The 15510-nt window shown below is 41.6% G+C and overlaps 1 protein-coding gene across 1 annotated transcript; it reads right to left on the bottom strand.

Annotated features, from left to right (window-relative positions):
• Window positions 1-3066: 3066 nt before the first annotated feature.
• Window positions 3067-14227, bottom strand: LOC124260831. The gene is made up of 4 exons (XM_046695153.1): window positions 14118-14227; window positions 10962-11251; window positions 8802-8901; window positions 3067-3146 (listed from the first exon to the last, which is right to left on the bottom strand). Exons 1-4 carry the CDS (start codon window positions 14212-14214, stop codon window positions 3067-3069), a joined length of 567 nt encoding a protein of 188 aa, XP_046551109.1. The 5' UTR covers window positions 14215-14227.
• Between the last annotated feature and the right edge of the window lie 1283 nt (window positions 14228-15510).

Consider the following 15510-nt stretch of genomic DNA (forward strand, 5'->3'; position numbering starts at 1 on the left):
GATGTGTGTCCATAGTGTGGGATGTGTGTCCATAGTGTGGGATGTGTGACAATAGTGTGGGATGTGTAACAATAGTGTGTAACAATAGTGTGGGATGTGTGACAATAGTGTGGGATGTGTGACAATAGTGTGGGATGTGTGACAATAGTGTGGGATGTGTGTCAATAGTGGGATGTGTGACAATGGGATGTGTGTCCATAGTGTTGGATGTGTGACAATAGTGTAATGGGATGTGTGACAATAGTGTGGGATGTGTGACAATAGTGTGGGATGTGTGACAATAGTGTTGGATGTGTGTCCATAGTGTTGATGTGTGACAATAGTGGGATGTGTGACAGCATAGATGTGTGACAATAGCGTATGTGTAACAATAGTGTGGGATGTGTGACAATAGTGTGGGATGTGTGACAATAGTGTGGGATGTGTGACAATAGTGTGGGATGTGTGACAATAGTGTGGGATGTGTGTCCATAGTGTGGGATGTGTGACAAGTGTTGGATGATGTGTGACAATAGTGTGGGATGTGTGTCAATAGTGTGGGATGTGTGACAATAGTGTGGGATGTGTGACAATAGTGTGTAACAATATGTGTGTGACAATAGTGGGATGTGTATTGTCCATAGTGTTGGATGTGTGACATAGTGTGGGATGTGTGTCCATAGTGTGGGATGTGTGTCAATAGTGTGGGATGTGTGTCAATAGTGTGGGATGTGTGTCAATAGTGTGGGATGTGTAACAATAGTGTGGGATATGTAACAATAGTGTTGGTGTGGGATGTGTGACAATAGTGTGGGATGGACAATAGTGTGACAGCAGTGTGGGATGTGTGTCAATAGTGTGGGATGTGTGACAATAGTGTGGGATGTGTGACAATAGTGTGGGATGTGTGACAATAGTGTGGGATGTGTAACAATAGTGTGGGATGTGTGACAATAGTGTGGGATGTGTGTCCAATAGTGTGGGATGTGTGACAATAGTGTGGGATGTGTGACAATAGTGTGGGATGTGTAACAATAGTGTGGGATGTGTGACAATAGTGTGGGATGTGTGACAATAGTGTTAACAATAGTGTTGGATGTGTGACAATAGTGTGGGATGTGTAACAATAGTGTGGGATGTGTGACAATAGTGTGGGATGTGTGTCAATAGTGTGGGATGTGTGACAATAGTGTGGGATGTGTGACAATAGTGTGGGATGTGTATCCACAATGTGGGATGTGTGACAGCAGTGTGGGATGTGTGACAATAGTGTGGGATGTGTGACAATAGTGTGGGTGTTGGATGTGTGACAATAGTGTGGGATGTGTGTCCATAGTGTGGGATGTGTGACAATAGTGTGGGATGTGTGTCCATAGTGTGGGATGTGATAGTGTGGGATGTGTCAATAGTGTGGGATGTGTGACAATAGTGTGGGATGTGTGTCAATAGTGTGGGATGTGTGACAATAGTGTGGGATGTGTGTCAATAGTGTGGGATGTGTGTCCATAGTGTGGGATGTGTGTCCAATAGTGGGTGTGGATAGTGTTGGATGTGTGGGATAGTGTGGGATGTGTGTCAAGTAGTGTGGATGACAATAGTGTGGGATGTGTGTCCATAGTGTGGGATGTGTGACAATAGTGTGGGATGTGTGACAATAGTGTGGGATGTGTAACAATAGTGTGGGATGTGTAACAATAGTGTTGGATGTGTGACAATAGTGTGGGATGTGTGACAATAGTGTGGGATGTGTGTCAATAGTGTGGGATGTGTGACAATAGTGTGGGATGTGTGACAATAGTGTGGGATGTGTGACAATAGTGTGGGATGTGTGACAATAGTGTAATGTGTGACAATAGTGTGGGATGTGTGACAATAGTGTGGGATATGTAACAATAGTGTTGGATGTGTGACAATAGTGTGGGATGTGTGTCCATAGTGTGGGATGTGTGACAATAGTGTGGGATGTGTGACAATAGTGTGGGATGTGTGACAATAGTGTGGGATATGTGTCAATAGTGTGGGATGTGTGACAATAGTGTGGGATGTGTGACAATAGTGGGTGGGATAGTGTGTGTGTCAATAGTGTGGGATATGTGTGTCAATAGTGTGGGATGTGTAACAATAGTGTGGGATGTGTGACAATAGTGTGGGATGTGTGTGGACAATAGTGTGGGATGTGTGACAATAGTGTGGGATGTGTGACAATAGTGTGGGATGTGTGTCAATAGTGTGGGATGTGTGTCCATAGTAGTGACAATGGGATGTGTGACAATAGTGTGGGATGTGTCACAATAGTGTGGGAGTGTGTGTCAATAGTGTGGGATGTGTGACAATAGTGTGGGATGTGTGTGTAACAATAGTGGTGTGGGTGTCCATAGTGTGGGATGTGTGTCAATAGTGTGGGATGTGTGTCAATAGTGTTGGATATGTGTCCATAGTGTGTGGATGTGTGTCAATAGTGTGGGATGTGTGTCCATAGTGTGGGATGTGTGTCAATAATGTGTGGGATGTGTGTGACAATAGTGTGGGATGTGTGTCAATAGTGTGGGATGTGTGTCAATAGTGTGGGATGTGTCCATAGTGTGGGATGTGTGTCAATAGTGTGGGATGTGTGTCAATAGTGTGGGATATGTGTCCATAGTGTGGGATGTGTGTACAATAGTGTGGGATGTGTCAATAGTGTGGGATATGTGTCCATAGTGTGGGATGTGTGACAATAGTGTGGGATGTGTGTCCATAGTGTGGGATGTGTGTCAATAGTGTGGGATGTGTGTCCATAGTGTGGGATGTGTGTCCATAGTGTGGGATGTGTGTCCATAGTGTGGGATGTGTGTCCAATAGTGTGGGATGTGTGTCCATAGTGTGGGATGTGTGTCAATAGTGTGGGATGTGTGTCCATAGTGTGGGATGTGGGATGTGTGTCAGTTTAGTGTGGGATGTGTGTCCATATGGGTGTGTCCATAGATGAATGTGTGTGTCCAGGAAGTGTGGGATGTGTGTCAATAGTGTGGGGATGTGTCCATTGTCTGGATTTGTAGTTGTGTGGGATGTGTGTGATGAATTTCTGTGTTAATAGGATTCTTATGTTTATGTGTGTCCATAGTGTGGGATATGTGTCCACATAGTGTGGGATGTGTGTGTGCACGTCAAGCCGAAACATTGCTCGTCTAGCAAGTGTGAACAAAATGATCATGACCCCCTGAAATCACATGTGTGTGGAAGTAATGGAGTGTGGGATGTGTGTCCCATAGTGTGGGATGTGTGAAAACATGTATAACAAATAACAATGGGATATGTAAAACAAACATGAGGAGGCCAGTGATTCACTAAAACAACATGGTTATTGATGGGTCATAAAAGTGAGACAGTAATTGATAGGGTATAGAATAACACAGGGAAGCCAGTGATACAGTGATACCGTATAAACCATTCGTGTTATTCCGGGACAAGCCGAATAGCGACTCGTGCCCCTCTGGAAGGATTTCATATTGGCGCATGAACATACGAACTACTTTAAACAAGAACGATAACTCTATCCCTGTTTGATTCCAATGTTTCTTTTAAAATCACCGAACCACTCGTACACTGTATTGCTGTTTTTTGTATTTACTTATTTATTTTAAAGAATCAAACCTCTTTGATACAACTAAAAGGAGAAAAACATATTTGTTAAAGACATACGAGTATTCTAATGTAATTGTTACAAGTTGTTCACCTAATATTTCCAATTATATTAATTTTCCAGATAGGGTTTAATAATCACAAATGGGAATATGTTTTATTGAATATAAAAATAAATATAATCTTTTTAGCTACATCAAATCCCAAAGCAGATACTCAAAAATGACTTTAAAATATTTCTCAAACTGAACATTCCTGTAACGTTGCTGAAAAACATATGAATGACCGAAAAAAGGCCAGACTAAAACATCCTCAGTGATGTGAAATGTAAGCCCAATGTTAAAGATTAAAGTTGATAAGTAACATACAGATATAATATTGCGTGCGTGTATTTGAATCTTTCACCGTCAATCGCATGATTCTTATCAAAAACTTCACATTAGACAGCACAATTCTGTTAGCTACGTTCTTAGTACTTTCAATAAGACGATATATATTTTTCATGATTTTTTAAACAATAACATAATGCCATAAACGATTTAAGTAGTCGGGATTATTGTTATCAAAGCACCGCAACCATTACGCGCGTTCCGATTGGTTTGTTGTATTTTTGCACATTACAAGCATCGAGTTGGACGAATCTTCTTGGAGGTTACGGAAAGGGGCCAGTGGTGACGAATGCGTATAAACATGAGCTAAGGGAGGCCAGTATGCACTACAAACAAGCGACCACTCGGCTGATGGGGTAGGTGATAAGCATGGGTGATGTATGTATATATATACTCATGCCAATAATGGTTGTCACCCCTCCCCACCCCAACCCCCAACACACCTCACACCCCACCCCACACCCCTCTCCAATTAAAAAGATTGAAGGGGGTGACAACCATTATTGGCATGTGTATAGTATGACCAGAAATTATTGAGAATTTTAGGAATATGTTTAATTGGATTTCTAGTAAAAACAACCTTGACCAGCTATCAAGTGCTTGGTTTCATTTAAGAGAGACAACTCCGTTAATCCTTTTTCATTAGTTTGTGAAGAGTTATCCCCCTTTGTTTACTTGCTAGCAGACGACATTTTCAGTGATCCTCAGTATGGATGATTTAGAGAAGAGGAAGTTGATTTTAGAGTATTATAACAAGGACATCAAATCAGCTAAAGTTATTTCAAGTAGAACAGGCATCCCTTTGTCCACTGTTTATCGTGTTTTGCAAATGGATATGGCACTGAGCACCAGGGAGGCGCAGGTAGGCCCAGAAAATTGACTGTCGGTGACAGGAGGAGGCTTGGTATTCTTGTTTCTCAAAACAAACGAAGGGGTTTAGAAAACTTAAGGCTGGATATGATTGATAGAGGAACTGTGGCTGTCTGTAAGGAGACAATTAGAACTGAGCTGCATGCAATGGGATGGCAGAAAAGTCGAGGAATTCCATCACCGATCATGAAACCTGAACAAAAGGAGCGAAGGTTGAACTGGTGCTTACGGCATAGGAATTTTAACTGGGACAATGTGACTTTCTCAGATGAAAGTGTGTGGCTGTGTGGCTGTTTCCTAATACACTGAAATTCTGGACCAAACAAAGTGAAACACCTTTGTTTCAGCGCCGCAAGTACAGTCCGAAATTTAACGTGTGGGGTGGCAGGCACGCATAGTGAGCAAACTCATCGAACTGCGGTTCATATACTATTCGGTTATCCTATTTCGTTACATAACATAGTATGACTTGAAATAGGAGTGGGTTAGTTAGTTTAATTTAACCCCGCTTTTAGCAATATTCCAGCAATATCACGGCGGAGGGACACCAGAAATGATCTTCATACTCTGTACCCATGTGGAGAATCGAACCCGGGTCGGCGTGACGAGCGAACGCTTTAACCACAAGGCTACCCCACCGCCCTTATGAAACAACATACCCATTCTTGGAGCTAAAGGTACTTTAGCATAGAGTGCATTTGTAAATGATGAATCTGATAGGGAGCTGGATGAAATTCATGCGTGTTGGTAGATACCACACGTGAATACTCGACTGGAATTAATTTATTCTTTTTCAAAATTAAAACGAAATATGAATAAAGTGTCAGCGCAGGTGTTCCTGATCGATTGGCTAACTTGATACCTGCTGCCAACTGGTCTTCTGCAACCGAAGATCTGGCTTATAATAATTGGTTTGTAATATCCATATACATGTTTGTCCCCATAAAAGATCCAGGTTAGAAGTGATCTTCAGCTATTAAATTTTTTTCTCCTTGAAGATCCAGGCTATGAACTGGTCTTCATCAACTGATCCGTACCCCGTAAAGATCCAAGACAGACCATTTCTTAAGCAAGCGATGTTTGTCCCGTGAAGATCCAGGTTAGAACTAGTCTTCAGACATCGATGTTAGTACCCTGTAAAGATCCAGGTTAGAAGTGGTCTTTAGCAACTGATGTTTGTACCCCGTAAAAGATCCAGTATAGACCATTTCTTTAGTAAGCGATGTTTGTACCCTGGGAAGATCCAGGATAGACCATTTCTTTAGTAAGCGATGTTTGTACCCTGGGAAGATCCAGGATAGACCATTTCTTTAGTAAGCGATGTTTGTACCCTGGGAAGATCCAGGATAGACCATTTCTTAAGTAAGCGATGTTTGTACCCCGTAAAAGATCCAGTATAGACCATTTCTTTAGTAAGCGATGTTTGTACCCTGGGAAGATCCAGGATAGACCATTTCTTTAGTAAGCGATGTTTGTACCCTGGGAAGATCCAGGATAGACCATTTCTTAAGTAAGCGATGTTTGTACCCTGGGAAGATCCAGGTTACGACTGGTCGAAAGTAAGCGATGTTTGTACCCTGGGAAGATCCAGGATAGACCATTTCTTAAGTAAGCGATGTTTGTACCCTGGGAAGAGCCAGGTTACGACTGGTTGAAAGTAAGCGATGTTTGTACCCTGGGAAGATCCAGGTTACGACTGGTCGAAAGTAAGCGATGTTTGTACCCGAGAAGATCCAGGTTGGAACTTGTATTCAGGCACCGATGTTTGTACCCTGGGAAGATCCAGGTTACGACTGGTCGAAAGTAACCGATGTTTGTACCCTGGGAAGATCCAGGTTGGAACTTGTCTTCAGGCACCGATGTTTGTACCCTGGGAAGATCCAGGTTGGAACTTGTCTTCAGGCACCGATGTTTGTACCCATAGAAGATCCGGACGATGAATTGGTTTGAAGCAACCGATGTTTGTCCCCCCTGAAGATCTAGATCAGAACAGGGATGTAGCCACAGATGTTTGTCCCCGTGAAGATTCTGAAGCCCCCCCCCGTAAATATTTAGGTTAGAATTGGTCATTAGCAACCCAAGGTACATGTGTTTGCCTTGTGGAGATCCAGGATGTGATAGGTCTGCAGTAACAAATGTTATTCTTCCGTGAAGATCCAGTGCAGAATAAGTCATTAGCCACAGATGCCCATGCCACTTTCCTAATTTTTCCGAACTGATGAAAGAGAGAAATACACTAAACGCCCAAGGAGTTAAATTGTCCCATTTTCGACCCATGAAGAAATAAACCAATAACAGTGATTTAGGTGTCCAAAAGAAAGGTTGAATTAAATAACAGGGTTATTAGTCGAGAAAGCACGTGGTCATTGGTGAAGCGGAGAATCGTCGACGACCTCAAAGACCGAGGACACCCAATGGCTTTGATAACAGACTCCTAATATGTCTGGAAACCCATGACCAATGGCGAAGAACAGACAGAGGTTGCGTCCAATCAGACACCTCTTCCTCCCAGACTGACACAGGCAGAAACGTATGTCGTGGTGCAGGCTCCGAGAAAATACCTGCACACATGGCGTTGAGTTCACTGGTCTGATGGGGGTTGCTGTCTTCGTGTATGAAGACCTCGTAACAGGGGATATCACCAGAAGTATACATATTGCATTGCTGTGAATATTGCACCTTGAATGTTTGCAACAGTAATAAATAACATGCCTTGAATGATAGTAACGGTTGTAAATAACGTCCCTTGAATGATAGTAACGGTTGTAAATGCCTTGACTGATTATAACAGTTGTACATAGCCTCCCTTGAAGAATGGTAACGGTTGTAAGTACCAATTCTTGATGATGGTAACGGTTGTAAATACCTTGAATGAATGTTACAGCTGTAAATACCAATCTTTGAATAATAGCAGTGATTGTAAATAACCTCCCTTGAATGATAGTTGCAGTTGTAAATGCCTTGAATGATTATAACAGTTGTAAATAACAACCCTTTAATGGTTGTAACAGTTGTAAATAGCCTCCCTAGAAGAATGGTAACCGTTGTAAGTACCAATTCTTGAATGATGGTAGCGGTTGTAAATACCTTGAATGAATGTTACAGCTGTAAATACCAATCTTTGAATGATAGTAGTGATTGTAAATAACATGCCTTGAATGATAGTCGCAGTTGTAAATGCCTTGAATGATTAATACAGTTGTAAATAACAACCCTTTAATGGTTGTAACAGTTGTAAATAGCCCCCATAGAAGAATGGTAACGGTTGTAAGTACCAATTCTTGAATGATGGTAACGATTGTAGATACCAACGCTTGAATGATTGTAACAGCTGTAAATACCAATCCTTCAGTGTTTGTAACAGTTGTAAATAGCGTCCCTTGAAGGACGGTAACGGTTGTAAATACCAATTCTTGAATGATAGTAGCGGTTGTAAATACATTGAATGATTGTAAAAGTTGTAATTATCAATCCTTGAATGATTCTAACAGTTGTAAATAGCCTCCCTTGAAGGATGGTAACGGTTGTAAATATCAATTTATGAATGATAGTAGCGGTTGTAAATACCTAACAGCTGTAAATACCAATCCTTGCATGATAGTAGCGGTTGTAAATATCTTGAATGAATGTAACTGTTGTAAATAGCCTCAAGGGTTGTAAATACGATACCTTGAAACGTGATAAAGGTTGTCAATAGCCTCACTTGATAGATGATGACGGTTGTAAATACCCTGCCCTTCAGAATTGTGTTGGTTGTAAATACCAATCCTTTAATGATTGTAACAGCTGTATATACCCAATTTTAAACAATTGTAAACCATAAACAATCGTAAAGGTTGTTAAGACCAATACTTAAAAGATTGTAACAGCTACAAATGCTCTATTTTGGAATTAGAGTTAACTGTTCGAAATTAACAATCTTGAGTGATGTAAATTCCTCACCTTGAATGATCGTAATGGTTGTAAATTCCCTCAGGTGTGGCAAAGCAGTTTTCTCGTCTGACACCAGGTGAAGTAAGAACGTTTCATCCTCTTCTATCCCCTGCCAAAGATCGTGCAAGTTTTAGAACACGTGTATGTGTGCTGTTGTGTGTTTGAAGTTGTGGTGGTACGTGTGTGTATGTGCGTAGTGTGTGTGTTGTGTGGTGTGGTGGTGTGTATTTGTAATATCTGTGTGGCGAGATGGTGTGGGTGTGTGCGTAGTCTGTTGGCGTGGTGGGGTGGAGTATGTGCGCGTGTAAGTGTAGTGTAGTACGTGTGGTGCGTATGGCGCAGTGGTGGTATGTTTAATATGCTGTGGTGTGGTGTGGTGTGGTGTGGTGTGTGGTTTATGTGGTCTGGTGTGGTGTGGTTTGGCTTCGTGTGGTGTGGTATTGTGTGGTGTATGTGTTGTGTTGTGGTGTGCTGTGGTGTGTGGTTTATGTGGTCTGGTGTGGCGTGGCGTGGCGTGGCGTGGTGTGGTGTGGTGTGGTGTGGTGTGTGGTTTATGTGGTCTGGTGTGGTGTGGTTTGGTGTGGTGTATGTGGTGTGGTGTATGTGGTGTGGTGTATGTGTATGTGGTGTGGTGTGGTGTGGTTTTCGTGTAGGTGGTGTGGTGTATGTGTATGTGGTGTGGTGTGGTATGGTGTATGTGGTGTTGTGTCGTGTATGTGGTGCGGTGTGGTGTGGTGTGGTGTGGTGTGGTGTGGTGTGGTGTGGTGTGGTGTGGTGTGGTGGTGTGTATTTGTAATATCTGTGTGGCGAGATGGTGTGGGTGTGTGCGTAGTCTGTGGGCGTGGTGGGGTGGAGTATGTGCGCGTGTAAGTGTTGTGTAGTACGTGTGGTGCGTATGGCGCAGTGGTGGTATGTTTAATGTGCTGTGGTGTGGTGTGGTGTGGTGTGGTGTGGTGTGGTGTGGTGTGGTGTGGTGTGGTGTGGTGTGGTGTGGTGTGGTGTGGTGTGTGGTTTATGTGGTCTGGTGTGGTGTGGTTTGGCTTCGTGTGGTGTGGTATTGTGTGGTGTATGTGTTGTGTTGTGGTGTGCTGTGGTGTGTGGTTTATGTGGTCTGGTGTGGCGTGGCGTGGTGTGGTGTGGTGTGTGGTTTATGTGGTCTGGTGTGGTGTGGTGTGGTTTGGTGTGGTGTATGTGGTGTGGTGTATGTGTATGTGGTGTGATGTGGTGTGGTGTGGTGTGGTGTCGTGTAGGTGGTGTGGTGTATGTGTATGTGTGTGGTGTGGTATGGTGTATGTGGTGTTGTTTCGTGTATGTGGTGTGGTGTGGTGAGGTGTGGTGTGGTGTATGAGGTGTGGTGTGGGGTATGTGGTGTGGCGTGGTGTGGTGTGAGGTTAATGAGGTGTGGTGTCGTGTGGTGAGGTGTGGTGTGGTGTATGTGGTGTGGTGTCGTGTAGTGTTGTGTGGTGTGATGTGGTGTGGTGAGGTGTGGTGTGATGTATGTGGCGTGGTGTACTGTGGTGTGGTGTGGTGTATATGGTCTGTTGAGATGTGGTTTGGTGTGGTTTGGTGTGGTGCGTTGTGGTGTGGTGAGGTGGTGTTTGGTGTTTGTAGGTGAGGTGTGGTGAGGTGTGGTGTGGTGTGATGTGGTGTGGTGTGGTGTGGTGTGGTGTGGTGTGGTGTGGTGTGGTGTGGTGTGGTGTGGGGTGGGTGGTTTATATGGTCTGTTGAGGTGTCGTGTATGTGGTGTGGTGTGGTGTGGTGTGGTGAGGTGGTGTTTGGTGTTTGTTGGTGATGTGTGGTGTGGTGAGGTGTGGTTCGGTGAGGTGTTGTGTGGTGTGGTCTGGTGTGATGTGGTGTGGTGTGATGTGGTGTTGTGTATGTGTATGAGTAGTGTGTGCCTCAAGTTCACAACACAAAATATTTTCACGTTACGAGCATGTTATCCTGATGTGAAACCGTGTTGTGGTTTGAACTGGAATAGTGGGTGCGTGGATGAGAGCCAAATTCCAGAACAAATCACATAGGGGAACTGACACTGGGAACGATCGAAAGCTTTAAGCAACAGGCTACAGGGGCGGATCCAGGAGTTTAGAGTAGGGGGTGTACATAAACCATGAAGTCCAAATGTTAGGGGGAAATGATCATCAGGATCATCACCTATTTACTTACATCATCAGTCTCAATGAAGAGTGTGATGGTTCGCACACTCTTTTCTTTTGAAAACACGATAGATCCGTTTGTGGGCGTGACATCCACCCCCGGCGTAGCAGCGTTGGTGACATTACGGTGTTCTTTCAGGTGCCATTTCACGACGAAGCTGTCTGCTATTTCGAAATTTTCAGTGTCAACGAAATAGTTGGTGACGTCGATATCGAGACGCCCAATTGATTCTCTGATGGTGTAGAAGTCCTGCCTTGCGCTGTAGCCTTCGCCAACGGTGCCAGAAACTCGGTTGATATCTGATGATAACGAACGAGGGTATTATTACATAGTATCAGAAACTCATACAACATTTTTACTAATCCTACGTTAGGCTCGTATAGTTACAAAAGATTCATTAGGGGTCATCTACATCGATTTATTGGAAAAAGTCAAACTAAACATTTCAAGAGGATTTTGTATTTACCATCCTCAGCCAGTAATGATGCCGTTCTGGAAGAGTGCGAAGATATGGAATATATACTTACTCTATTTTTAAATTCATCTGATTCAAATACTGGACCAAAATCTTACATATGGACAACGAAAGACTCCCTAAACAGACCCACAAAATGTTTAAAAAAACTGGATGATGTCGGCAGAACTTCATCTGTTACCAACGTTATAAATGTACGTTTCCAATATGGATTTAAATATGTATGGATGTGCCAGAAAGTCGGACATATCGATGCATTTCTATCAGATTTCAAACAGTGAGTGAGAGACTCTGCAATCCAAACCTAGCACACTTCTGTGAAATCAAACTCTACACTGTATGCTTACTCGCTTTTCACGTCATCTCTAACCATAGAACATTATCTCCTTCATATTGAGAAACATATATTTAGACAAGCCCTATCAAGATTCCGATGCTCCTGTCACACCCTCATGATTGAGAAAGGACGATATCTTAACATGGAACAAGAAGACCGCTATGTGCCGCTACTGTCTACGTTTCGGAACGTATGAGACTGAAAATGAATATCAGATTTGCTTGTATGTCGTGCCTGCAAACATCTAAGAAGTAAATACCTAAAGCCTACATATCTTTCTAATCCTACAAGCAATAAATTTATTGAATTGATGTCCTCAGAATGTAAATGCGCACTTATATCTTTATAAAAAAAATATTTTCTGCATTTAAACAGCATTCATCACAAACCTGATGTCCACGTATTACCCTTTTTATGTATCGTTTTCATTCAGTATGTACAAATTATTGTCATAACGATATGTTCTGTGGGTCAATGGCCTGAAATCTAAGACAATAAACACACATAAGGGGCCATCTTCATAGCAGAATTGTATTTTTTGTTAACATATATTTACATTGTTTGTACATAATTCTCTCAACATATTCGTGTTTTGCCCCGTAGTTTCTATTTCTTTGTCGCTGTTTCCGTTTATTTTAAAAAAATGGATATTTACGTACGACAAACAATACCCCCAAACGGTAAACAATGCTTCAGATTTCAATTTAAATCCAAAGTGACAACATTATATTAGGCTTTTCATTGAAAATTAACTGAAAACAGTTCCCGACATTTACGCTGCAGTCAGATATTTATATTTTAAGATGAAAAGGGGCAGATCTTTTCAGAGGAGATGAAATATGCTTTACAAATTAAATGAAACTGAGTTAAATGCTGTGATTCATTTACGCGTGTATTGTGATATAATGATTGATTGAGTGAGTGAGTTTAGTTTTACGCCGCACTCAGCAATATTCCAGCTATATGGCTGCAGTCTGGACCAGACAATCCATTGATCAGCAGCATGAGCATCGATCTGCGCAATTGTGAACCGATGACATGTGTCAACCAAGTCAGCGAGCCTGACCACCCGATCCCGTTAGTCGCCTCTTACAACAAGCATGTGTTACTGAAGGTTCATTCTAACCCGGACCTTCATGGGTGGTATTGTGCTAAAAGCAAATGTAAGCTTCTGTACTAGTCCTAGCTTAAGCTATTTTATAGTGCTAGCCCACATCCTTGTCTTATCCCATTCATTACAGGCACGGTGACAACAAGTACCATTTTTAACGTCTTTGTTATGACGCGGTCAAAGGATCAAACCAGCCTGAAAGGTATCATGGAACCTATTCGGTGTAAGTGTGCTACATAAATGATATACCAATCTGCAGTGTAACATGGAAACAACACGTAAACCAGTATATAAGCTGGTTATAAATCCTTAGTGCGGAGCGCAGGTCCCCGGCACAACAAACTAGTGAGTTGACATACAGTGACTATCCGCCACATTCACCATGAACAATAACATAAGGTGCAAGTGCCTTATGGAACCATCAACATCATAAATCAAAATTTATCGTTATTTCCATTATGTGCACTTAACACTCATTCTCAATATAAGTGCACAATTACATATGATTCGCGTCTTCTCCATATACAATACATTTTCCGGCAAATGCTGGAGTAAAACGTTACAAGATATGATTGATTTAATTTAAAATAGAAGTGGCAACATAATAATTAACTTTAGTGTCATATTTTGCAGTCCATATTTGTTAGAAATACCCCAGCTAAGAAAGAACTTCTTAAAACAGGAATGTCGCCAACAGTGAGATGCCATGCTGAGTTGTGGAAGCGGAAATAAGTGTCTAATGACAGCACAGTATCTATACAGACAGCGTTTAAAAAGTCATACTGTTAAACATTCTCATAAATTTTATCAAAAATGAAATATTCCATTTCGCTGTTTTCATGTATTTTACGTTCTGGATTACAATTCAGCTGAAATTCAATTCTAACTTGCAGTGAACATCTGTATTATCGCATAGTTAGTTTATTTAATTATGGAATAAAAGAAAAAGAAAATTTCACATATCATATAGTGTCTTTAACTGCGAGGCTTGTTATTACTTGTAAATGTGGAGCGCAGGTACCTGACAATACAAACAAGTGAGTTAAGTAGGTTTTGCTTTTCTCAACGCTCTTGAATCTAATGATTCCACAAATTCCAGCTCACAACAGACTCGCACTAATTTGACAGTAGCTACACGGGCATTAATACAAATGCAAGTGAGCTACAGTGTCTATTGGACATTCATCCATCCGTCTATCCATCCACCCATCCATCCATTGGTGTTGAAAGTCATACACTTACCTTCGGTATCAAACCCTTGACATAATCCATGTTGTAACAACATCAACACAACAACAGATAGAGACATGGTCCACGGTGGAGCTATTGCAATACACATATTGCCAAACACACCATCGCCCTTAAAAATAGTACCAGGGCCGATCACGTGATGGCAACTTTATACCAACGCTGGTTGAATCGATTCTTGTAGAGTATTGCAATATCTTAGCAACGCCTCGTTTGGAAAACACTGCAAATATGGACAAAATACTGACTTGGTGTTTTTGGTGCATGCAATAAATTGGTTCACCAGATGACTGAAATAAATTGGATCATCATTTTGAGAGAAACTTGTGTTGAATTTTAAAGTTTTGAATTACACATTGGCCGCAGAACGTATTGACAAAATACCATGTGTTTCATTATGGTGTATACCGAGAATATCCCTGACTTCATGTATCATGGTTTCAAGGATGCTGTCAACAGATGTTGATGATGATAGCTTGGAGCAGGGTTCCAGAAGCAATAACGCCAGAGATGGCTGCAGCAGGTGTCACATTCCTACAGCCTCGGGCAACTATGTCGAACATGGCGTCACCAAAGGTGTCATCTCTGAACACCTCATCATGTGTCACGTAGTATGTATATCCAATGTACTTACTTAATGTAACCTACCATATACAATCTAAAAGCATTAGTGTTATTGCTCTGTCAATGGATCAGTGGTTACTAGAAATTCACGTTGCTTCGAGGCGCTTCACAGTTACCAGTAGTGGTGTAACGATTCATCGATAGTATCGATGTTTGCATCGTCAATTACGCGATACGAGTGCATCGATACAAAACACATTTAGGCATTATATCAGGATATGTATATGGCAAGGGTCCACGATACATCGATGTATCGCCACCAGAGACGATATATCCCGATACAACTTCAATACTAGTTAAAATTGTAAGGAGTATTGCATTAGGAATAGGAAGGGAACCTCTTTGAAATTCTTCTGAATTTTAAAAACAATTGAGCCTTTTAGGGATTTGTTTGTGTCTGTTATCTTTGTTACACGGACAAAGGAGTTGGTGTATAAGTGAAAGAGTGTGAACATTTTTCATACTCTGTCTTTAAATAATTGTCTTTAAGTAATTGAAATATGTTTTAGTTGTTTCACAAATAACGCCATTTATTAACAACTATGAACGATGTCTTAGCTTAGTTAAGAAAGAGAACAAAGAGAAGATAAAATTTAGAAAGCATACTTAAAGAGTTTTTTCAGTGATTCTGAATTCCGATATAAATTACATTCAATTGTTTGTGACAGCATCGGTGGAGAAACACACCTTCCCAAAGGAACCTTCGGTTTCAAACTTATATATGTTAGATCAAAGTATACTGAATATGTTTGACTGTACTTTA

Source organism: Haliotis rubra, unplaced genomic scaffold, assembly GCF_003918875.1.
Source record: "Haliotis rubra isolate DU_JTF1 unplaced genomic scaffold, ASM391887v1 Scf779, whole genome shotgun sequence".
NCBI lineage: Eukaryota > Metazoa > Mollusca > Gastropoda > Lepetellida > Haliotidae > Haliotis > Haliotis rubra.